The following is a 22,194-nucleotide window of genomic DNA, read 5'->3' as shown; positions in this document are numbered from 1 at the left end:
GACCAATATTGGACACAGTACTCCAGATGCGGGCGCACCATCGCATGATACAGTGGCATGTTGACTTCCTTCGTTCTGGTTGTAATACCCTTTTTAATAATACCCAACATTCTGTTTGCTTTCTTTGCGGCTGCTGCGCATTGTGCTGTTGACTTCATTGTTGTATCCACCAGCACACCCAAGTCTTTTTCAAGGTTACTTTCCCCTAGTACTAATCCCCCCGTTTTATAGTTGAACATCGGGTTCTTTTTCCCTATATGCATGACCTTGCATTTCTCTACATTGAAGTTCATCTGCTATTTATTAGCCCACTCCTCCAGTTTGTTCAGGTCCCTTTGTAGGACTTCACATTCCTCCGCGGTTCTAACCCTGCTACAGAGTTTTGTGTCATCCGCTAATTTTATAACTTCACACTTCGTCCGTGTTTCTAGGTCATTTATAAATACATTGAACAGCAGCGGTCCGAGCACCGACCCCTGCGGAACACCGCTCGTAACCCTCCTCCAGTCCAAGTAGTGGCCCTTCACTCCAACCCTTTGCTTTCTGCCTTCCAACCAGTGTTTAATCCATCTGTATACATCCCCTTCCACCCCATGGTTCCACGGTTTCATAAGTAGCCACTCATGGGGTACTTTATCAAAGGCTTTTTGGAAGTCGAGAATAATGATGTCTATGGGTTCCCCTTTGTCCATCTGGCTGTTTATCCCTTCAAAGAAGTGCAGTAAGTTCGTTTGGTACGATCTTCCCTTGCAGAAGCCATGCTGGCTCGCTTTCATTTGTCCATTTTTTTCCATGTGCTCCCAGATGCTGTCTTTTATCAGCGTTTCTACCATCTTGCCCGGAACTGAAGTTCCCCTCAATCCCTTTTTAAAGATAGGTGTAACATTTGCTATTTTCCAGTCCTCCGGGATCTCCCCAGTTTTCAAGGATAGGTTGCAAATTTGTCAGAGTGTTTCTGCTATTTTGTTTATTAATTCTTTTAATACTCTTGGGTGGATTCCATAGAAAATCTCCAAGACCCCAAAAGGGTGGAGATCACCGTATCCGAATATCCTTTCTTACTTAGGTGTTCTTGTTCAAGAGCCAAGCTGTAAGACAAAGGGACCCGGATCGAACTTGGGAATGGGACCCTGAGTCAGAAGATCGGGCAATAGGGGCAGAGGAAGAGGATCTATCACTAGAAGGCGTACCAGATCTGCATACCACAGGTGCCTGGGTCAGTCTGGGGGTCACCAAGATCATGTGACCTGCGTACCAGGCAATCCAAAGAACTCTGCCCACCAGTGGCCACAAAGGAAAGACAAACAGCAGGCCGTCCATCGGTCAAGTTTGCACCAAAGCATCCAGCCCCTCAGCCTGGTAATCCCTGCACTGACTGAAGAACCTCGGCGCTTTGGCATTGAAACTCGTGGCCATGAGATCCATGATCGGCCGGCCCTAGGCCTGAACAATCAACATTAAAGGCTCCCAACCTGAGACACCACTCTCCGAGATCCAGCACATGATGACTGAGGAAGTCCATCTGGACATTGTCCACTCTCCCTATATGAGAGGCCGAGATGTCCAGAAAATGAGCCTCTGCCCATTCCATGAGAAGAGTTGCCTCCTGCGCTACCAGAGACTCTTGGTCCCCCCTGACGATTGACATAGGCCACTGCCGTGGCATTGTCTGAGAGAACCCGAACTGAAAGCTAACAATGCCAACTGAATGTCTCTGGTCTCCAGAATGTTGATCGACCAGGAGAGGCCTCCACTGGCAACTAGCTGCCCTGTGCCAAGCAACTGAGACATTGAGTTCCTCAACCGAGGAGACTGGTGTCTGCAAGAAGTACTGTCTACTGAGGGTGATCCAGACTCACTCCCCGAACCAGATTGAAAGATAGCAGCCACCAGCGCAGGCTGTGATGAACCAACCCCCGAAGAGGGACGGGAGAGTTCAGATCATGAATCTGTGGTGACCACCATCAAAGAAGCGCATACTGAGGAGGGTGAATATGAGCACAAGCCCACCTTACCTCCAGGGAGGCCACCATCGACCCCAGGACCTGTAGAAAATCCTGTGTTTGCAAGCAGCGACAATCCATGAGGGAGCGAATCTGCTACTGAAATTTCAACACCCAGGCCTCAGGAAGGCTCTCCCCTATCCGGTGTCTAAGAGAATTCCAAGATACTCCAAGCGCCGAGAAGGAGTCAACCAGCTTTTAGATAGGTTGACCACCCAGCCCAGCGACTGCAGAAACTCTACTACTCAAGACATAACCAGGGAGCTCTCCTGAAACAACTTTCCTTGAATCAACCAGTCATCCAGATACGGATTAACCAGAATGCCATCCTTATGGAAAGCTGCCACCATAACCACCATAATCTTGGTGAAGGTCTGTGGAGCTGTGGCCAATCTAAACGGAAGTGCAGAAAACTGATAGTGCTTTCTCCAAAATCGCAAAGCGAAGGAAGCACTGATGGGAGGCTCAAATGGGAACATGCAGGTAAGTCTCCGTCAGATCGAGAGAAGTCAGAAATTCCCCAGGCTGAACCACCAGAATTACGGATTTCAGGGTTTCCATATGAAAAGACAGAACCTGGAGTGCTCTGTTGACACCTTTCAGATCCAAAATGGGTCGAAAAGACCCCTCTTTTTTGGGCACCATGAAGTAAATGGAGTACATGCCAGTATGAATCTCTTGAGGTCCAGCAACCTGAGAAGCGTCTGCCAAAAAGCCCGCTTCTTCTAAGTCACTTGACAAGGAGAAGAGGAAATGATCTGGTAAGGGACGGGAAAACTCTTGAGCATAGCCATCCTGAATCACTTGTAGGACCCACTTCTAGGATCCATTGTGATCTCAGTCCACCCCTGGTAAAACTCCCACAAGCGGCCTCCCACTGGAACCGGGAAGGACCTGCAGCGAGTTACTGGGCTAGATGAGCAGAGAAGGAGCCACCGGAGGTCCTGACCCCCCTGGTGGGCTCCCCGAAAGGACTGCATGTGCTGAAATAAGGAAAAGGGGCTGCTCCCTGGCCAGGATGGTACCTACGAAAATCTCACAAACGCCCACGGGCGGCACCACCCCACAGTGATTGGTGAGGTCGGTCCTCCGGAAGCCAAGGTACCTTAGAATCTCTTAAGGCTTGAACCAGCTTATCAAACTTCTCCCCAAAGAGGAAGGAACCTCAAAATGGGAATTTACTAAGCTTAGACTTAGAGACTGCTTCAGTCGACCAACCCACAGGGCAAGCCGTTACTACGAGGGTTATGGACTTGGCCAAAGCCCTCAACAGACATAGCTACCTCCTGATCCACTAAAGACTCCTGGTCCAGAAACCACTCAAGAGCACCAGAAACAAACCCGGGCCACCAGCCCGCCACATATCACCACCTGGACAATCAAGGCAGCCACATCAAAACTCTGCTTAAGGAGAGCCTCCATCTTACGGTCCTAAGGGCATCTCAGGGCCAAACTGTCCTCAACTGGCACAGTGTGTTGGCGTGCAATAGCCAAGACCACCGCATCAACCACAGGAGACTTAAAGGTATCCTGATCCCCATCAGGAATGGGATAAAGTCTGGCCATGGAATGCGCCAAGCAAAAAGGCGCGTCCAGTGTCTTCCACTGTGTGTGCCCTGCATCCCAAATATCCTGATGCATAGGGAAAGAGCGGGTTGCTGAACGGATCCACTGAAGAAGAGGGTCCAAAACTGTAGGGAGGGGGTTCTTAGCTTCCTCCACAAAACCGAAGACACCTAGAGAATAAGCTCCTGCAGCTCTTTCCGGTGAAAAGTGTACACAACTAACGCATCCTTGCCAACCGGCGTGTCCAAAATCCCTCCGTTCACCTCATCTGACCCCCCTAGAGGGTCTTGGGGGTCCACCCCAAGATCCAAGTCCTCATCTGGTGAAAACTAGATCAGCCATAAAAAAAGTCACCCGTGGCCACTTGGACGATGGCTGGGGAGACTGGACAAAGGCAGAAGCTGCAGGAGACTGAACGGAGGAGGCTGTGGAAGGCAAAGACCCCCCAGAAGACCCAGAGGCCCCAAAGAAAAGCAGGACTCCCAGCAACCTCTAAATAAGCCTTGTACATGGCTAAAACAAATAAGGTCAGAAAACTCCCTACGGCACCACAGAACTCCCTGCTGGTGCAGAACAAACAGATAGGACCTGTTCCTGTCTCTCTAAAACAGGAGGAAGGTCACCTGAGGCCACGGGCAAAATGGTGGCGCTTCCTGCCAAAACAAAAGGAAGGCCCACCGAAAAACTCTCCCAAACACAGAGGCGGCAATGAGGCCTGACTAGACCCCACCGCAAAATCAGAGCTGCAAGCAGCAGCTGTTGCTACAAGGGAATTCCCAGCACCCTCGGTGGTCAAAGCTGCATCTCCCTGACCATTGGCAGTTGAGAAGACCCTGGCGTGAGCGGCAGGGGAAGCCCGGGATTCACCAGCGCTCCCCGCCAACAAGCGTTGAACACGTGAAGGGGAACCCTGCACGCCGACACCCAAAGCAGATGCATGTTCCCACTCAAAGTGGCCAGAACACATTGCGTATACGCCGGCTGCATCCACCGCTCAGCGTGCACATAAAACGCACTTCTGCTTTTTAAGAGTTCTCATATCTTACACACTGAAGACCTATGCAAAAAAACGCTGGTTAAACATGGCTGCCTCAGGCTCTTATTTTCTCTTGTCTGTGGTAGCTTTTGTCTGGGGGGGTTTTCCCCCAACCTCTCAGCTGCAAACATTAACAGAGCAGACCCTACAGGCTCTCTAAACTGTAGTCTGTGCTAAAGGGTGGACAAGGGTACAATTGAGGCTCCTGTAAGAATTAAAAATTGGGGGAGGTGGGGGAGGGACTCGACCCTTTTGAGTGTGGTACCCCTGAGGTTGGTAGGACCCCTGAGAGGGTCCCCCAAGCTCGGTCTGGACAGCAAAAGGGACAAATGTTACTAACCAGATCCAACAGGCCCTAAAACGAACCAAAGAAAAAGACTGCACAGGCTTACCACCTTCACCTGCTGGAGACTGAGAACAGACTGATTGTAGATGGGACTGCACAGTCTACTTTGACTACTGCCAAAATCATTATGTCTCAGTCTCCACCTGCTGACAGAGGAGCGTAAACCCATCTGTTCTGTGCCAGTCTAGAAAGATGCTAAAGAAAAAATGTTTGAGCTTTAACAAAGCATGAAGAAGTGTGGTTGGGCAGCATTATAATGAGTCCAACTGGCTAGACGCATTGTTAGGTACTTGGACACTGGATGCTCAGCTCTGCAACACAAAAGATGAGTTGGGAAAACATTGCTCCTCTTATGAAGCACTGGGAGGGGGAGGGGGAGGGATGGGAGGAGTCCTGCCTTGGAACATAAATAGACCACAAGCTATTGGCCAGCTGGATTGAGTCACACTTACGCAGAGGGTCCCAGGAGGTAGACCCTGACTGACCTCCGCTGCTCGTCCGTGTGCTGGGGGCAGCGTAGAGACCTGCAGAAACAAATAAAGCAGGTCAAAAAACTAGCACGGGACTATTCATTTCATTTCATTCATGCAGTGGGTGCCCTCCATTTTTATAGTTTACATCCCCTTCTTAACGCTGTCCAGAACTGCCTCTTTCCAATAAAGAAGGGAAATATACTGTTCTTTCACAGAAGAAAAAGTTAGTCCTAGCTGGTTTCAAAGCACCCTTTAGCCATGTGTCTACTCGAGTCTAATGTGCTTTCCTTCTTCCCCGCACCTCTACAATTCCTGTTGTACTGCATGAAGCAAGTTCGCACAGTGTCAGGTCAAAAGCGCGCCGGGACAAAGGCGCGAGCAGACAACTAAGCGCAGCGCGGAGGCGCGCACCGAAGAAAAAGACTGTTTTTAGGGGCTACGACGGGGGGTGTGGGTTTACTTAATACAGATCGCGCCGCGTTGTGGGGGGTCTGTAACCCCCCACATTTTACTGAAAACTTAACTTTTTCCCTGTTTTTAGGGAAAAAGTTACGTTTTCACTAAAATGTGGGGGGTTACAACCCCCCAAACCCCCCCCAACGCCGCCGCGATATGTATTAAGTAAAGTGTGTGGGGGGGGGGCTCCCCAACAAAAACCCCCGTCGCAGCCCCTAAAAACAGTCTTTTTCTTCGGCGCGCACCTCCGTCTTGCGCTCAGTTGTCGGTGCGCGCCTTTGTCTTCCGCGTTACTGTCTATGAACCAGTTCGCACACCCTAAGCAAGTATCTCACCTTGTACACATCTTCTTGGTGTGTTCTGAGATAACGCCACATTGCTAAAGAAAAGAAAAGTACAACCAGAATCAATGGAGGCAGCAGCCACATCCTGGAAATTACCTTTAACATAATGAATGTATCATTGAAGGATCAAAACAGCACCAAGACAATTCAGCACATTATGGCTAATTGGAAAAATTTACAAATTTTAATTATTCTTTTTGGTGGAATTCACTTTGTCACATTTTTAAAATGGAAAGAGCAATTGCTGTACAGAAAGGTAATTATAACAACTTTATATAGATCTGGGGGCCATTAGAGAATTATTGTAATGAATGAACATCGTTTTCCTCTCTGATGGACACGTGTATTTTATTGGGGGGAGGGGGAAAATTGGATGATTAATATTTTTATTTAATGATTGGATTTCTGCTGAAGAATTGTTGGGTGGGGGGAAAGGGTTATAATTTCTACTTTAATGGATTATATGTATAAGAATGTCAAATGCTGTATATTTTGTTAGTAATGTAATGTTTTAATATTAATCACTTGTTTGTCAGTTTTAAAATGAATAAAGAATTTAAAACCCCCCCCAAAAAAAAACCAGCACCAAGGCAAAAAAATAAATAGGGGTGGAAGTGGAGGGAGTCTCCCAGCACTACAAAAAGGGAAAGAGATTGGGTTTTGTATTCCGCCTTTTTGTACTTTTACAAACACGCTCAATGAGGTTTACATACAAGTACTTCCACCATTTTCCCCCATCTGTCCCAGTAGGCTCACAATCTATGTAATGTATCTGAGGCCGTGGAGGATTAGGTGACTTGCCCAGGGTCACAAGGAGCAGTGCCGGGGTTTGAACCCACAACCTCAGAGTGATGAGGCTGTAGCTCTAACCACTACAACACTCTGAATGGAGAGCTGTGCTTGGGAAAACATCCCAGTGACATGGAGAGTGAGGAGTAGGAATGAAGAGGTGTGCTTGTGGTCTCAGCAACCAGAACATAGAAAGATGGAATGGGAAACTCTCAAACTCTAAACATGTTTCCGTGCTGTCCAAGTACAAACAGGACAGGTCCCTTACTGTGGTGAGCAATGCACGAAGCTCTTCTGGGCCCAGAGTTTCATAATTAATTCCCGAGGAGTTGTTGTTGTTGTTATACTGCAAAGAAGAAGAATGGGAGACTTAGCATCAAGATTGTCACCAATATACTTCCCATCACTTTCCCCCACTATACAGTCATAACCAAGTACTGATTAGAGGGGGGCCTCTTATATACCTCAGCCTCTACCCAGCATGCAGCACTGTCCATGATGACCTTGCTCCCAGCTGACAAGAATAAAAGGTGAGTGTGAGAGGACAAAGTAGCATTATTGCACTTACCTTAAATGGGTCTGAATTTCCACCAAGCTCCCCTAGAAAGAAACAGAAATTATCTTTTGTGAATGAATATGTACTAATTTTGATTTTCATATTTTGATATTCTGTGCAACTGGAAAAAGTTAAAATTTGTCTTCTCAGGGTAGCAAAGCAAAGCAAGAAAACCAAAACAAAGAAATAAAAGTAGCCATGAAGAGCATCAGTAATAAAGGAAAACCTCAGCAAATCAATGGGGGGGATTTCTGGCTCTACTACTTCAGCTTTTTGTCTTCCTGGGTCTCCTATTGTTGACTTAAATATTTCACATTTGTTTAGAACAAAGGCCATGTCTCATTTCATAAGAACATAAGAATAGCTATACTGGGTCAGACCAATTGTCCATCTAGTCCAGAATCCTATTCCCACCATGGTCAGTCCAGGTCACAAGAACCAAATAGTAGCACATTCCATGCAACTGATCCAAGGACAAGCAGTAGCTTCCCCTAGGTCTTTTTCAATAGCAGATTATGGAATGTTCCTCCAGGAACTTGTCCAAACCTTTTTTAAACCCATCTACAATAACCACTGTTACAACATCCTCTGGCAATGTGCTCCAGAGCTCAACTACTCTTGAGTGAAAAAATATTTCCTCCTATTGGTTTTAAAAGTATTTCCCTGGAACTTCATAGAGTGTCTCCTAATCTTTGTAATTTTTGATAGTATTACAAAAAAACAAACAAAAAAACCCAACAACAAAACAAAACAAAAAACAAACAACAAAATCAATTCAGCTCTATCCGGCACAAAAGGGGAACCCAGGAATCCAAAACAAAGTTCCAATAGTACTAAGAGGGGAGCTGATCTAGTCTTACCACCTGCTACGGAGACTGAGACAGACTGGATTGCTAGGGTGGAATCTAGCCTGATATACAAGTTTGTGCTCAGTCTCCACCTACTGGTAGCAGTGAGGCATATAACCCATTCGTAAGGACTATACCAGTCTACCAGGTGATACAGAAGGCCCGGTTATCCCATAGTCAAAAAACGGAGGTCCAAACACTCATGGACAAAGTTTTATCCATATTTGTTATCTTATTTACTATTGAGTGAATACTGACCTGGACCCCTGAAGAAGGCTTTTTGGGTTTTATCCATATTTGTTATCTTATTTACTATTGAGTGAATACTGACCTGGACCCCTGAAGAAGGCTGTTGGGTCTGTATTACACCATATGTCATTGATTCATGAAGTGGAGACTTTATGATTTGATTTTAAAATTGACTTGTCTTAATAATCGCCTTGTCAAGATCATTGCATTCCACAGTCTTCTCTTTTGTTGTGATTGGCAAAGGACTAAAATACACTTTACAGGAAATGCTACTATTGTTCAGGAACCAAGTCCAACTTCCCTTCAGCCACCACCAAAAACTGGCTTTTGGTAAAACAAAAAACCACACGCAAGGGCTAAAAGATTTCTTGCCTCTTACCATTTTTGTGTTTCAATGATTTTGATCTTCGGGGGGAATTTGGGTTCTGAAACAAAAAGATACAAGAAGTGTGGGTTATATTTTTCTTTAAGGGAAAATCCCAGTATTGGCCTAGGGCAGGGCTGCCCAAGTCCAGTCCTCGAGATCTACTGGCAGGCCAGGTTTTCAGGATATCCACAATGAACATGCATGAGAGAGATTTGCATACCAAGAAGCCAGAGCAGGCAAATCTCTCTCATGCATATTCATTGTGGATATCCTGAAAACCTGGCATGCCAGTAGATCTCGAGGACTGGACTTGGGCAGCCCTGGCCTAGGGTATCACGTACACAACATGTATTGCACCCTGCTTCTCCATTTAATACTTGCAAATGTACTGCTACCAACCCTGCAGCTCAAAGCATAACTGTGTAGAAGCACTACCGGTATATGGAGTGGGAATGTACGTGTATTAATATAACATTGCATGGAAATATATCGGGAGACAAAACGGATGGGAGAGTGAGCCCCTGAAGCCACTGATCAAATTCCAGATACAGTAAAACCTTGGTTTGCAAGTGTTCTGCAAAGCAAAACGTTTTATTAAATTTTAACTTGATATACAAGCAAAGTCTTGCAATACGAGTACATACAGTATACACGCGTCACATCATCACAACTGAGCCGATGGTTCTTCTCTCTCTGACGCTGCGGGAGTATGTTGACTGTTCTAAACGAGCGAGGTCTTGCAATACGAGTACATACAGTATACAAGCGTCACATCATCACAACTGAGCCGATGGTTCTTCTCTCTCTCATGCTGCAGAAGTGTAGTGACTGTTCTAAATGAGCAAGGCCTTGCAATATGAGTACTTATAATATTTTGTATTAAAGTTTTTGGGGTGTGGAACGAATCGTCTAAGTTTTCATTATTTCCTATGGGGGAAATTTGCTTTGATATACGAGTGCTTTGGATTACAAGCATGTTTCAGAACAAATTATGCTCATAAACCAAGGTTTTACTGTACCTGTATAAACCTTTTCTATGCTGGGTGCCTATGGTTCTTATGAGCTACAAATGCAACCAATTGACTGGAGTATCTGAGAAAGATGAATCACTACAATTTTTAACAACCCAGTGGGTGGGTATTTCTTCACAACAGAGAAAAATACTAATTTTATTTATTTTGTTTTATCAGTTGCTAAATCAGTGGGAGGGAAGCATAAAAACCTCATCTTACCTTATCAGATTTCCTTTTCTTTGCTAAGAAAGGGAGAAAAGAAATGTTTAGTCAAAGTTAATTTCTAACTGTAGTAAACTGAGATCAGCTTTAAGATTTGCAGAGTGACCTTAGAATTATGAAACATGGACACTGGCTAAATCAGTGGTTCCCAACCCTGTCCTGGGGGACCACCAGGCCAGTGGGGTTTTCAGGATGAGCTTAATAAATATGCATGAGAGCGATCTGCATATAATGGAGGTGCCAGGTATGCAAATCTGCTCCATGCATATTCATTAGGGCTATCCTGAAAACACGACTGGCCTGGTGGTCCCCGAGGACAGGGTTGGGAACCATTGGGCTAAATCACAGCACTTGTCTCACTATCTGCACACCTATCGCCTCCCTGCCAGAATGGAATCTTTCACTCCCAAATTATTTTGGGCTGTAGCCATCACTAATTAAAATAATCTAGAAAGTGTAAAGCACTTTTGAGCATCTTACCCCCCTGCTTCTTACGTGCTTCTGTCTCCAGTTAAAACAATTAAACTAATGTGAAAATTTTAAGTCACCTTTTGAGGACTGTAAGCTCAACTAATTAAAACCAGGATTGTAGTGACAAGCCTTGCCATAAGTTAATAATCTAATACTTGCCAGACTTAAATATCCAACAAAATACCCAGCAATAACAATTGTGTAGGAACTGTGGCAGTCCCAGCCCCCCTACCTTTCTTTTCTGAGCCATAAGACCAGTCATTATCGTTAAGGTCATCATTGTCTTCCTGATCGCTCTCTGACTTGTTCACATTGTTGCTACTGGCTATCCTGTCATGGGAGAGAGAGTAATGAGACAGTCAGCACGAGCTTGGAGTTATGGAAGCAAATACATTTGCCTGCTAGTGAAACTATGGCGGGAATGGGAGGGAAAACGATAGACCTGAACAGCAAAACAAAAGGAGGGGGATAAAAACAGGATTCTTCCCAATACAAATTGGGTTTGGATCTAATATCCAGTTACAAGCCTACCCAATAAGGCCAGGAGACTGTACATACTACTATTTATCATTTCTACAGCACTGAAAAGGTGGATGCACACTATTCTTTAAATAAATTCTACATGGCACAATAGCCATGCATCAGAGACTCCTGCAGACAACTGAACTTAAGTACGGTATTAATATCCAAATCAGATTACAAAAAAAAGGCTAGTAATTTAATTGGCAGATATTCTTGAGGCATTATAGATCTAAATGCAGATCTTAATGTTTACTTCAACAAGGGAAAGCTTTAGAGGAGACAAAGTTGTTAAAAGTTTGCAACTTCAATAGTGAAAAATGATGAAAAACAGCAAGTTAGCATGCAAAGGGGCAACATCAAACCTTCGGTACCTGCTAATCGACTAGTGCAGAATTTCAAAAGAAGATGCACAATACAGAAGTTCCTCTGCTGGATGAGATGTGCCTACCCCAGGGGTGGGCAATTCCGGTCCTCGAGAGCCACAGGCAGGTCAGGTTTTCAGGATATCCACAATGAATATGTATGAGATGGATCTGCATGCACTGCCTCCTTGAGATGCAAATCCATCTCATGCATATTTATTGTGGATATTCTGAAAAACTGACCTGCCTGTGGCTCTCGAGGACCGGAATTGCCTACCCCTGGCCTAACTTGGTAAAAAAGGAGGAGGAGGGACAGAGGGTATTACCGTAAGATTTAAATGCCGGTGCTCAGCTGAAGGGCACAGCTTATGTTTTACCCTTGATACGTCCAATGGGGGGCACCCACATTGCCCACCCTCTGCACACGCACACACAGCCTAGATGAGAGGTTCCAGAACAACCGCCATACCATGCAGACATCCCAACCCTCTGGGGGCCCAGCATCTCTCTCCCCCACCTTCTGTTTGCTATTCTGCTGCTGTTGCGCCCCATCCCCAGGCACTTCTCCAGGTGTGGGGCGAAGCGGGAGGCAGCAATGCTACGATTGCAGTTGGGACACACGCACTCTTTGTTCTTCCACTGGTTGTAAACCTGCCCAAAGATGTCCACTCCTGGCTGGTCGACAATTTCTGACAAGACAGAAGCAAAGAAATGGTCCAATCAGTAGCACAGTTCTTACTGTACATGCTCCCAAGTCCAAAGTATTAACAGCTGAAACAAATCAGATCTACCATTACAGAGTAAGCATGCACCAACTGTGAATAAGCAAAGCATATTAACAGCAACAACCTTGATACAATCTAGGGAGGATGTCCTTGTATTGCTCCTTGGTGCAACCTCATCTGGAATATTGCATTCAGTTCTGGTCTCCTTATCTCAAAGAAAGGTATAACGGCACTAGAAATAGTCCAAAGAAGAGCGACCAAGATGGTAAAGGAGATGGAACTCTTCTCGTATGAAAAAAAGACTAAAAAGGTTAGGGCTCTTCAGCTTGGAAAAGAGATGGCTGAGGGGAGATAAGATTGAAGTCTACAAAATCCTGAGTGGAGTAGAATGGGTACAAGTGGATCGATTTTTCACTCCGTCAAAAATTACAAAGACTAGGGGACACTCAAAGTTGCAGGGAAATACTTTTAAAATCAATAGGAGGAAAAAAATTTTCACTCAGAGAATAGTTAAGCTCTGGAACGCGTTGCCAGAGGATGTGGTAAGAGCGGATAGCACAGCTGGTTTTAAAAAAGGTTTGGACAAGTTCCTGGAGGAAGTGTCCATAGGCTGTTATTGAGAAAGACAAGGGGGAAGCCACTGCTTGCCCTGGATCGGTAGCATGGAATATTGCTACTCCTTGGGTTTTGGCAAGGTACTAGTGAACTGGATTAGCAACCGTGAGAACGAGCTACTGGGCTTGATGGACCATTGATCTGACCCAGTAGGGCTATTCTTACTGGGCAGAAGGGAGCCTCATAAGCAGAGCTGAACAAAATCCAAGTCAAACTTCCTTAAAATGTGCTAGTCCACTGCAAATACTGTGTCTGCTACGCAGGTAGTCTAGTTAGCCCTACCCATCACTCCTGCTGGAGCTAAGGATGCTATGGAGACAAGTGTTCACAGCCCAAGAAGGGCAGCTTAGTTGTGATTTAAGGGCGACACCTGGTAGCCAAATCCAGAGCCCTGAAGAAATCTCAAGGGCAAAAAAAAAAAAAATCACTGGACTTGAGGGGGCTGAGATATTCCCAACTATTTACTTTCAAAGGATGGCAGAAAAAGTAACTATACAGTATATTACATATATGCACCCACAAAGTCTGCATAGCTCCCCAAATCATCATTTTATAAAGAGGGAGAATGTCACAACAATATACCTGTAATTTATTACAATAGTGAAGTGCTTAGTTTTGCCTGAAAATGTGATCAATCACTACAATTGTTAAAGACAGCAGCATTTTGTGTCAAATTTGGAATGAAGAAATCTCCTGCAGAGTTCAATTGTTGTTGATTAACAAATTGTCTTTTATATATTAAGAAATAACAGCCAACACCCTCTGTGCTCCAGTTATCAAGAGTCGCTAAGTGTTCCTTCTTTGGAGCTTCACTTGAAGTCAACTCGTTCATGAGTCGCTAAGTGTTTCTTCTTTGGAGCTTCACTTGACGTCAACTCGTTCATGAGTCGCTAAGTGTTCCTTCTTTGGAGCTTCACTTGAAGTCAACTCGTTTATGAGTCGCTAAGTGTTCCTTCTTTGGAGCTTCACTTGAAGTCAACTCGTTCATGAGTCGCTAAGTGTTCCTTCTTTGGAGCTTCACTTGAAGTCAACTCGTTCATGAGTCGCTAAGTGTTCCTTCTTTGGAGCTTCACTTGAAGTCAACTCGTTCATGAGTCGCTAAGTGTTCCTTCTTTGGAGCTTCACTTGAAGTCAACTCGTTCATGAGTCGCTAAGTGTTCCTTCTTTGGAGCTTCACTTGAAGTCAACTCGTTCATGAGTCGCTAAGTGTTCCTTCTTTGGAGCTTCACTTGAAGTCAACTCGTTCATGAGTCGCTAAGTGTTCCTTCTTTGGAGCTTCACTTGAAGTCAACTCGTTCATGAGTCGCTAAGTGTTCCTTCTTTGGAGCTTCACTTGAAGTCAACTCGTTCATGAGTCGCTAAGTGTTCCTTCTTTGGAGCTTCACTTGAAGTCAACTCGTTCATGAGTCGCTAAGTGTTCCTTCTTTGGAGCTTCACTTGAAGTCAACTCGTTCATGAGTCCTTTCAGATATTTGTCCACGATTGAGGAACTCCTTCCCCTCTTGCACGGAGCGCTATTTGCCTTCCTTTTGTAAGGGTTTAAAAAACATGCCTGCTGAAGTCTGCATTTACTTATCAATTTACCAAATGAGTTTAAGCTGTCTGAAATAATACTGCTTATTATGTGCATGTCTAATCTTGTGCTTATACATGGTAATGTGATCATGAATGTGTTATCAGTAAACAGCTTAGGAAATGGCATTTTAAATTAAATAAAAATCTGCAGTTTCATAAAGATTGTACTTTTTCTAATGTATTGGTATGTTCATGTTCCAAGTTACAAAACCTGGATTAGAGAATGGCACGGAGACAAATTTGTCCCTGTCGGAACTCAATTTCCTCGTTCCCATCCCCATCCCATTCCTGTAAGCTCTGCCATAACCGCACAAGCCTCGAATACTTATGATTTTAAAGTGTTTGAGGCTTGTGCAGATGAGGACGGAGCTTAGGCATTGGTGGAATGAGGCATTATGACATCACAATCGGAGCTCTAGAATGTTGCTACTTAGGATTTTAAAGCGTTTGAGGCTTGTGCAGATGAGGACGGAGCTTAGGCATTGGTGGAATGAGGCATTATGACATCACAATCGGAGCTCTAGAATATTGCTACCTAGGATTTTAAAGTGTTTGAGGCTTGTGCAGATGAGGACGGAGCTTAGGCATTGGTGGAATGAGGCATTATGACATCACAATCGGAGCTCTAGAATGTTGCTCCTTAGGATTTTAAAGCGTTTGAGGCTTGTGCAGATGAGGACGGAGCTTAGGCATTGGTGGAATGAGGCATTATGACATCACAATCGGAGCTCTAGAATATTGCTACCTAGGATTTTAAAGTGTTTGAGGCTTGTGCAGATGAGGACGGAACTTATAACCAAATCCAGAAAGTTTGACCACGTAACACTGCTTCTTAAAAATGCACACTGGCTTCCAGTTATCCATCGAATTACATATAAGCTTTGTATACTGACTTTCAAATCTCTTTGTAATAAAACTCCAGCATTTATATACAAATTACTAATTCCATACTCTCCAAGTAGAGTTTTGCGATCCAATGAACAGATTTATTGACTATTCCTTCGCTGAAGGTTATTAATACAAGATGGCAATTAATTTTTTCGGTTACCGCACCACAGACTTGGAATGCCCTTCCAATGTTTTTAAGGGAAGAACAGGAACTTGGAAAATTTAAAAGTAATTTAAAAACATTTCTTTTCAAGGATGCCTTTGAAAACTAATTTTAATACCCCATAGCCCTAATAAATTTCATCTTATAATATTTTATTGTTATTTTGTTTACCTTCTGTATTTTTCCCTTGTTTCAACTTTACTTTATTGATTTGTATTTCACTCCCCCTTTACCCAATGTTATGAGTATGTTAAGTTAAATTTCAATCCCTTGTCATTATTTAAATTCTGTTTTTTATTGTATTGTTTCCCATCAAATGTAATTTTTAAACTGTTCATCGCTTAGAAGCATGATTAAGCGATTAATCAAAAAAAACTATTAAACTTGAAACTTAGGCATTGGTGGAATGAGCTTGCAGAAATGGGGCAGGCACAGGAAAATGAGTTCCCGCAGGGACAGGGAAAAATTTATTCCCGTGTCAATCTCTAACCTGGATCTAAACACATTAGATTCAAAGTAAGTTTATTTATAACAAGTCCCCAAGAACACCAACACGGTCAGATTCATGATTAGTCTCAAAGGGTGTCACTAGGGTCTATATTTTCATATTTTTAAAAGCATTTTTCAAATCACTACTGGCAAGCTATTTTTATACATACTAAACTCTATATTTTCTTTTCTAGCAAAATAGATTAGTTAAACTAAGAACATATCCTCTGCCTTGCCATGGGATTAAGGAAATGGCATGACCCAGCTGGCCAGCACTTTTCTTCCCAGCCCCTTGACATTAAGAGTGTCAGCCTCTGGAAAAACTCACCAAAATCCTTTGTGCAGTCTGGATCTGTGTCATCCAGAAAGAAGTAGCCACACTTCACAGCTCGGTGCACTTCAAAACAAAGTCCAAGGCACGAGTCCTCAATCAAGTCTGTGTAAATCTCATGAGCAATGACCTATGGTTCAAGCAGGAAAATGATGGTCTTAAATGACATTTCTTGGAGTGGCACTGGTGTTATGTGGCACTGTATCTATACCATCTAGATCAGTGTTCTTCAACTGCCAGTCTGTGGACCGGTGTCAGTCCGCAGAAATTTTCTGCCGGTCCACAGAATTCACTATTCACCTACCAAGGTCATAATATATTCCCAATCTGCCACTTGTCTCCTGGGTCTGCTAATCTTAACCCAGTGTTCTCAATCCAATCTGAGTCAGATTTTCTTATGCATATTCACCATGAATATGCATAAGATTTGCATTCAATGGAAGTAGTGCATGCAAATCTCTCTCATGCATATTCATCGTAGAGATATCCTGAAGATACAAATAGCTAGATACATTCTAGATACAACCCCTGTTCAAATGACTGGTCCATCTGCTATTCACATGGGGCCAGATTCTGAACAAAGTCGCCAGAGGTTAGGCACCTACTAGTGCCTTACTTAAGTGTTTTAATTGGTTGTTAGGGTTGCACCATTAAAAACAATTAAAATAATTTTAAAAAATTAGGTGTCACTAGATGACCTCTGGGACTGGTACCTAGTGACGCTGAAGCCTGGAAATGGGCATATTAAGGGGTAGCGCTGGGCTTCGGAGTCACTAGACACCACTGGCTACAATTCTGCTAAGACCCTAGGCACCGGATATGTAGGCCTGTAAAACCCTGGCCTACATTTCAGGTGCCTAGGATCTTTGGAAGCTGCAATTCTGTTAGTGGCACCTGTTTGTGACTGATATTTTCTAAGTGCCTGCCACAGCAGGGACTGCTTACAGAATCATCCCCATTATGTCACGACTATTCATCAGATCTCTGCTTTGCATGGTGGGTGGTGGGAGGTGGAAACAGAAGCTCAAAATGCCAGGGAAGGGGAATCAGAGGTGAAAAGGTTGTTCTTTCAAGTGATGACAGTAGCCTGATTTGAAGAATCATATGCACCAATCCTAGGTTGGACTTCCTACCTCCAGTTTGCTGTTATCCAGGCCAGACAAAGACATTTCTTCCATTTTCATTTGCAAACATTAAGGAGCATGAAGTCAAGAACGCACATAGCCCAGACTGGCTTGGTAAGACCCCTACAAAAAGCAAAGAAAAAAAAAACACACAATATAATGGACAGAGGGAAAAGTCAACTTCTGAAATGCCAGCCATAAAATCAATAATTTAGCAATTACAAAAGATTTCCAAGATCAAACATGAACTTTGCCTGAGTGTCTAGAAACAAAGAGAGCTAGGGCCATGAGCCTCAGATTAGGGAGAATGAGTAAGGGATAAAGGACATCAGAGAGCTTGAGCGAGTAGCTCTTCCTGTTTCTGCCTTTATTTCCTAGGATAAGCAGCATAAAATCTGTTTTACTTCTTAGGATCTAGCTAGGTACTTGGGACCTGGGTTGGTCACTGCTGAAAATAGGTTACTGGGCTTGATGGACCTTCTCTCTGTCCCAGTATGGCAATTCTTATGTTCTTATGCAATTTTTTCTTCTGTCACCTGGGTTCAGCTTGAGAAAAGATATGCATCAGATCTCTGGAAGGGATAGTAGTTAAGCAAAAAGCAACCAGTATTAAAAAGACCCAATGCATTCCTCTCACAGACTGGATGGTAAAGTCACATGTCGATTCTCATCTCTGGATAGTATGGTGTCTGCCAACTAATAATGATGTAGTCTGTTGGAGGAGCAACAAAAATAAGAGGGCGAGTGTGCTCTAAAGTGAGCTAAATTAAAGAAGGGATTTACCTAGCTAATGGGAAGATTAGGTTCTTACTTTGATCATCTTCTTTCTAATAGAAAGGTACAGTAGGCTTGACGATTGGATTTCTTCCCTATACTCGCAAGGATTGCAAAAACATCATCATATTTTTCAACTCTGCCTCCTTGTGTCACTGGGCTGTGCCTCAGTTTGTACTAAAGCAATGGGTAACTTCTAAGGAGGAGAAAGAACAAGGAGGGTACAGTGAATTCCAACAATTCACATCTTTTCTGCTCTGGAACAAGAGTCAATAATTAAACCAGTGGAAACATAGCATAAACAAGGTAGAACCAAACAAGCCACCTACCCGAGTGCAACCAGCACTAACATTTATGTAGCTCCTATAACCTCTCACACAGGTTTTGCTAAAGAGCCAACGGCTAACTCTTCTTATTCATTTAAACAGAAGTCATTAAGCATCTTCAATCTCTTGGTTGTTCACAGACAAGCATCTGGAGACACCTGTTATGTGTCTAAGGTAGAAAGCAGGCTAACAGAGCCAGCCATCAAGTCTACTTGACACTTCTACTAGAAAGATTATCAAGGAAAATACCTAATCTTCCCTTCTAGTGTAAAAGGCACAGTAGGTTTGACAAATGGAATGTATCAAAGCGGTCCCAAGACTAGGGCAGGGTAAGTAAGTCTACTGCAAGCACAGAAGACGTTGTGTCCATCTATGCCGCCATGTCCACTCAGTTAAAACTTTGTAAAATTAAGGACAGTGGACCATGTAGCTGTTCCTTAGGTGAACTGTCCAGGATTCTGCCCATGATGAGGCCATGCCTATGGTGGAATACGCTTTCAAGGAAATCAGTGGCTGTTTACCACAGCCAATGTATACAGACAAAATAGCTATGCAACTCCATCTGGAAATGGATGTCTTTGAGGCTTGCTTCCCCCATTTGCTAAGGTTGGTTAACCCAAAAAGATGCTCTGAAAAGACAAAATTCAATTGTCACTGAGATAACGGAGAAGAACTCTCCTCACATACAGTAACGCCAAGACTTTGTCTTCTCTCATTATGCGCACTTTGTGAAGATAACCCCCCCCCATACACCACCACTGGTGATACTCCAGACCATGCAGATGCTTTATACTTTACAAATTTCAAACATCAAACTTACAAAATCAGAGTCACATCCCTGAACTAGAACTCCTGAGGGTTCAAAGGTGTCTCATTTGTGTTTCACCGCTGATGCAAGTCACCGTTTGAGGGCTCTAGGAGGAATTTATGCTCCAACAAGCAAGCTTCCTGTGGCTCTGACCCTAGAGACCAAAGGGGGCTAAGCCCAGTGCTCCCACCCCCCTCATGCCCCATGACACTCCTCAGCCAGCCAGCCAGCCTCAAACTAGCATGATACAGGGGTAGAAAGGCCTGGGGAGCCCATTAAAAACCATTTATCATCAAAAACAAGGTGTTTTGAGGCAGATGGAGGCTCTTGAAATAAAATCAGGAAATCTAAGATGACCATCGCAGCAGAGTTTTAGCACCAGAAAATGGGCCAGAAGAGTTATATAAAAACTTCCACAAATTAAAAGAAACGGGTTTTTGAAGGAAGGGGACCCTCCAAAGTCCAGTTCTTGAACCACCCTGAAGTCTTCCAGACAGTAATAGACTGTACTCGTAGAACTACTTGGTGCTGTGACTGCATCAACTCACACTGCAGCTGGACAATGGAGACTATTTCTACCCCAGACAAAGCATATAGGATTCTTCAGCAGTTTGTCTCTTCAGGCTGCCTTTTAGACAGGTTCTGAGAGCCTGAAACCCTCAACCCCAATAGTTCCTCACTTTTTTTATTTTTTTTTGAGGGGGGAACGCAGCCAGCAGCCATTACAGTCCTCTGAACAAACACGGGTTCACTTAACATGTGCTCAAGCACCTGATAAATCGGGGGAGGGAGGGAGATGCTCAGACGGCAGCGATCGTTAGGAAGGAAGGAGGGGACTGCTGCACTCCGCGATCAGTGACCACGTGCGTTCCCTCCCTTAACTGCGTTGACAAGGTCATTCACTGCTCCATGGGGCAGTGAATGGCCTTGTCCCCATATCTGCGGCTAGCAGTAACAGCCACTGTGTCATTCTCTATTCTGCACCTCAAATCTTACAAACACCGACTATCAGCTGTTAACCTTCACAACTCATCACCCCCCCCCCACCTGACCAATCACTACCCATACATTTAGGAACCTCAGGCTATTGACCCTGACATGCTCTCTACCACTGTCTCATCCCTCCTGTCTACTACTATGTCAAACAAGTCTGCCAATGACGCTGTCCTCTCCTATAACTCCATTCTCACATCTTCTATCGATATCCTTGCCTTTCCCATTTCACATCCTGTAAGACGTGCCAAAACCCAGCCCCGGTTAACCCCCAAAATCCATTATCTGCGCTACTGTGCCCAAGCTGCTGAATATCTTTGGCTTAAATCCTGCACACATGCCGACTTCATTCATTTCAAATTCACGCTGACGTCCTTTCAATCTACCCTCTCGCTTGCCAAACAAGTATACTACAACCATTTAACTCTTAGTGCCAACCTTCACCGTCTCTGACATAGTTAACTCTCTACTCAAAGTGCCCCCACCTCCTATCCCCTCTTCACTTTCCCCCAGACGATGGCAGAATTTTACCACAACAAGATTCATAAGATCCACCTTGAATTCTCAACCATGTCACCTCCCCCACCACCCAGTCTGACTATCCATTGTCAACCTCCCTTCAACAACCCTTCCTTCCTTTTCTGAAGTCACAGAAGAGAAAACTGTTCACCTTTTGTCCTCCTCCTCCAAACCTGCCACCTGTTCGTCTAATCCAATTCCTACCCGCCTACTCGGATCCATCGCTCCCACTGTAATCGCTCCCATCTTGTCACATCCTCAACCTTTCACTCGCCACTGCTACAGTCCTGATGTCTTCAAACATGTCGTAGTTACACCTCTCCTCAAAAAGTCCTCACTAGACCCCACATTCCCCGCCAACTATTGCCCCATCTCCTTCTTCCCCTTCCTATCCAAACTACTCAAACATGCTTGTTCACCGCCGTTGCCTAGTCTTCCGTTCTTCTCATAATAATTCTCGACCCACTTCAATTGGGCTTTCAACCTCTCCATTCTACAGAAACTGCCCTTGCTAAAGTCTAACGACCTGTTCCTGGCCAAATCCAATGGATTCTATCCTCATTCTTCTTGATCTGTCTGCTGCCTTCAACATTGATCACCACCTCCTTTGCAATACGCTGTCCTCATTGGGATTCCATGGTTCCACTAGACCTTGTGCACGTAATGGGAGAGGAAATCAGTCTGCCTCAATCCTGGAAGAGCCACCAAGGAGCCATTCAGCCTGCGCTCAAGCCCACTGCAGACAAAATTGGGGCGAACCTTGCTCCCAAGGGATTGGTCCCTGAGCCTTCAGACTTCTAGTGCAAGCTCCAACTGGGTGCACTGCAAAGCAGTCTGCCCCTTAGAAGCAGACTCTCAACCTCAGAGTATGCACTCTCCTGCAGCCAGAGATGCCCCATCATTGTGATCTTCTGCAGCACCAAAAAACCTCGCAACTGGTCAGAAAAAAACGAATTTAATTGAAAATAAACATGAGCAGAAAAGACAGGCTCCTATCATCTCACTTGTAGAGACAACTGAGAAATTGGAGGACAGCCCAGAATGAAGCTCCTTACAAGAATTCTCGTGAGAAGGGACAGACTACCCACAAGTTCAAGAACTGTGTCACACCAGAAATTGGTTTGACTAGGCATTGGGATGTATTAGGGCTGCTGATGATTACAAATTTTAATCTTCACTGTAGTTGCTTGGTCACAGGCAGCATCTGCCATGCAAGCAGGTTTACGCCATCATCCCTGAAA

The 22,194-nt window shown here is 44.4% G+C and overlaps 1 protein-coding gene across 4 annotated transcripts in view; it reads right to left on the bottom strand.

Annotated features, from left to right (window-relative positions):
* The window catches only part of ATXN7L3 (ataxin 7 like 3), a 56,436-nt gene that overhangs the window by 19,434 nt on the left and 14,808 nt on the right, over positions 1-22,194 (bottom strand). For 2 of the 4 annotated variants that reach the window (XM_033918348.1, XM_033918347.1), the window contains exons 2-11: positions 17,543-17,656; positions 16,407-16,539; positions 12,093-12,312; positions 10,972-11,069; positions 10,266-10,288; positions 9,046-9,091; positions 7,582-7,613; positions 7,282-7,359; positions 6,216-6,259; positions 5,404-5,475 (exon numbers count right to left, since the gene is read on the bottom strand). In XM_033918348.1, the coding sequence (XP_033774239.1) occupies positions 5,404-5,475; positions 6,216-6,259; positions 7,282-7,359; positions 7,582-7,613; positions 9,046-9,091; positions 10,266-10,288; positions 10,972-11,069; positions 12,093-12,312; positions 16,407-16,539; positions 17,543-17,593 (797 nt within the window). In that variant the 5' untranslated portion in view covers positions 17,594-17,656. The remainder of the gene's footprint in view (positions 1-5,403; positions 5,476-6,215; positions 6,260-7,281; positions 7,360-7,581; positions 7,614-9,045; positions 9,092-10,265; positions 10,289-10,971; positions 11,070-12,092; positions 12,313-16,406; positions 16,540-17,542; positions 17,657-22,194) is intronic. The other 2 variants (XM_033918350.1, XM_033918351.1) reach the window with 2 other exon arrangements.

Source organism: Geotrypetes seraphini, chromosome 13, assembly GCF_902459505.1.
Source record: "Geotrypetes seraphini chromosome 13, aGeoSer1.1, whole genome shotgun sequence".
Taxonomy (NCBI): Eukaryota; Metazoa; Chordata; class Amphibia; order Gymnophiona; family Dermophiidae; genus Geotrypetes; species Geotrypetes seraphini.
Note: the sequence above shows the minus strand (reverse complement) of the source record. Positions and strands in the feature narration are given on the sequence as shown.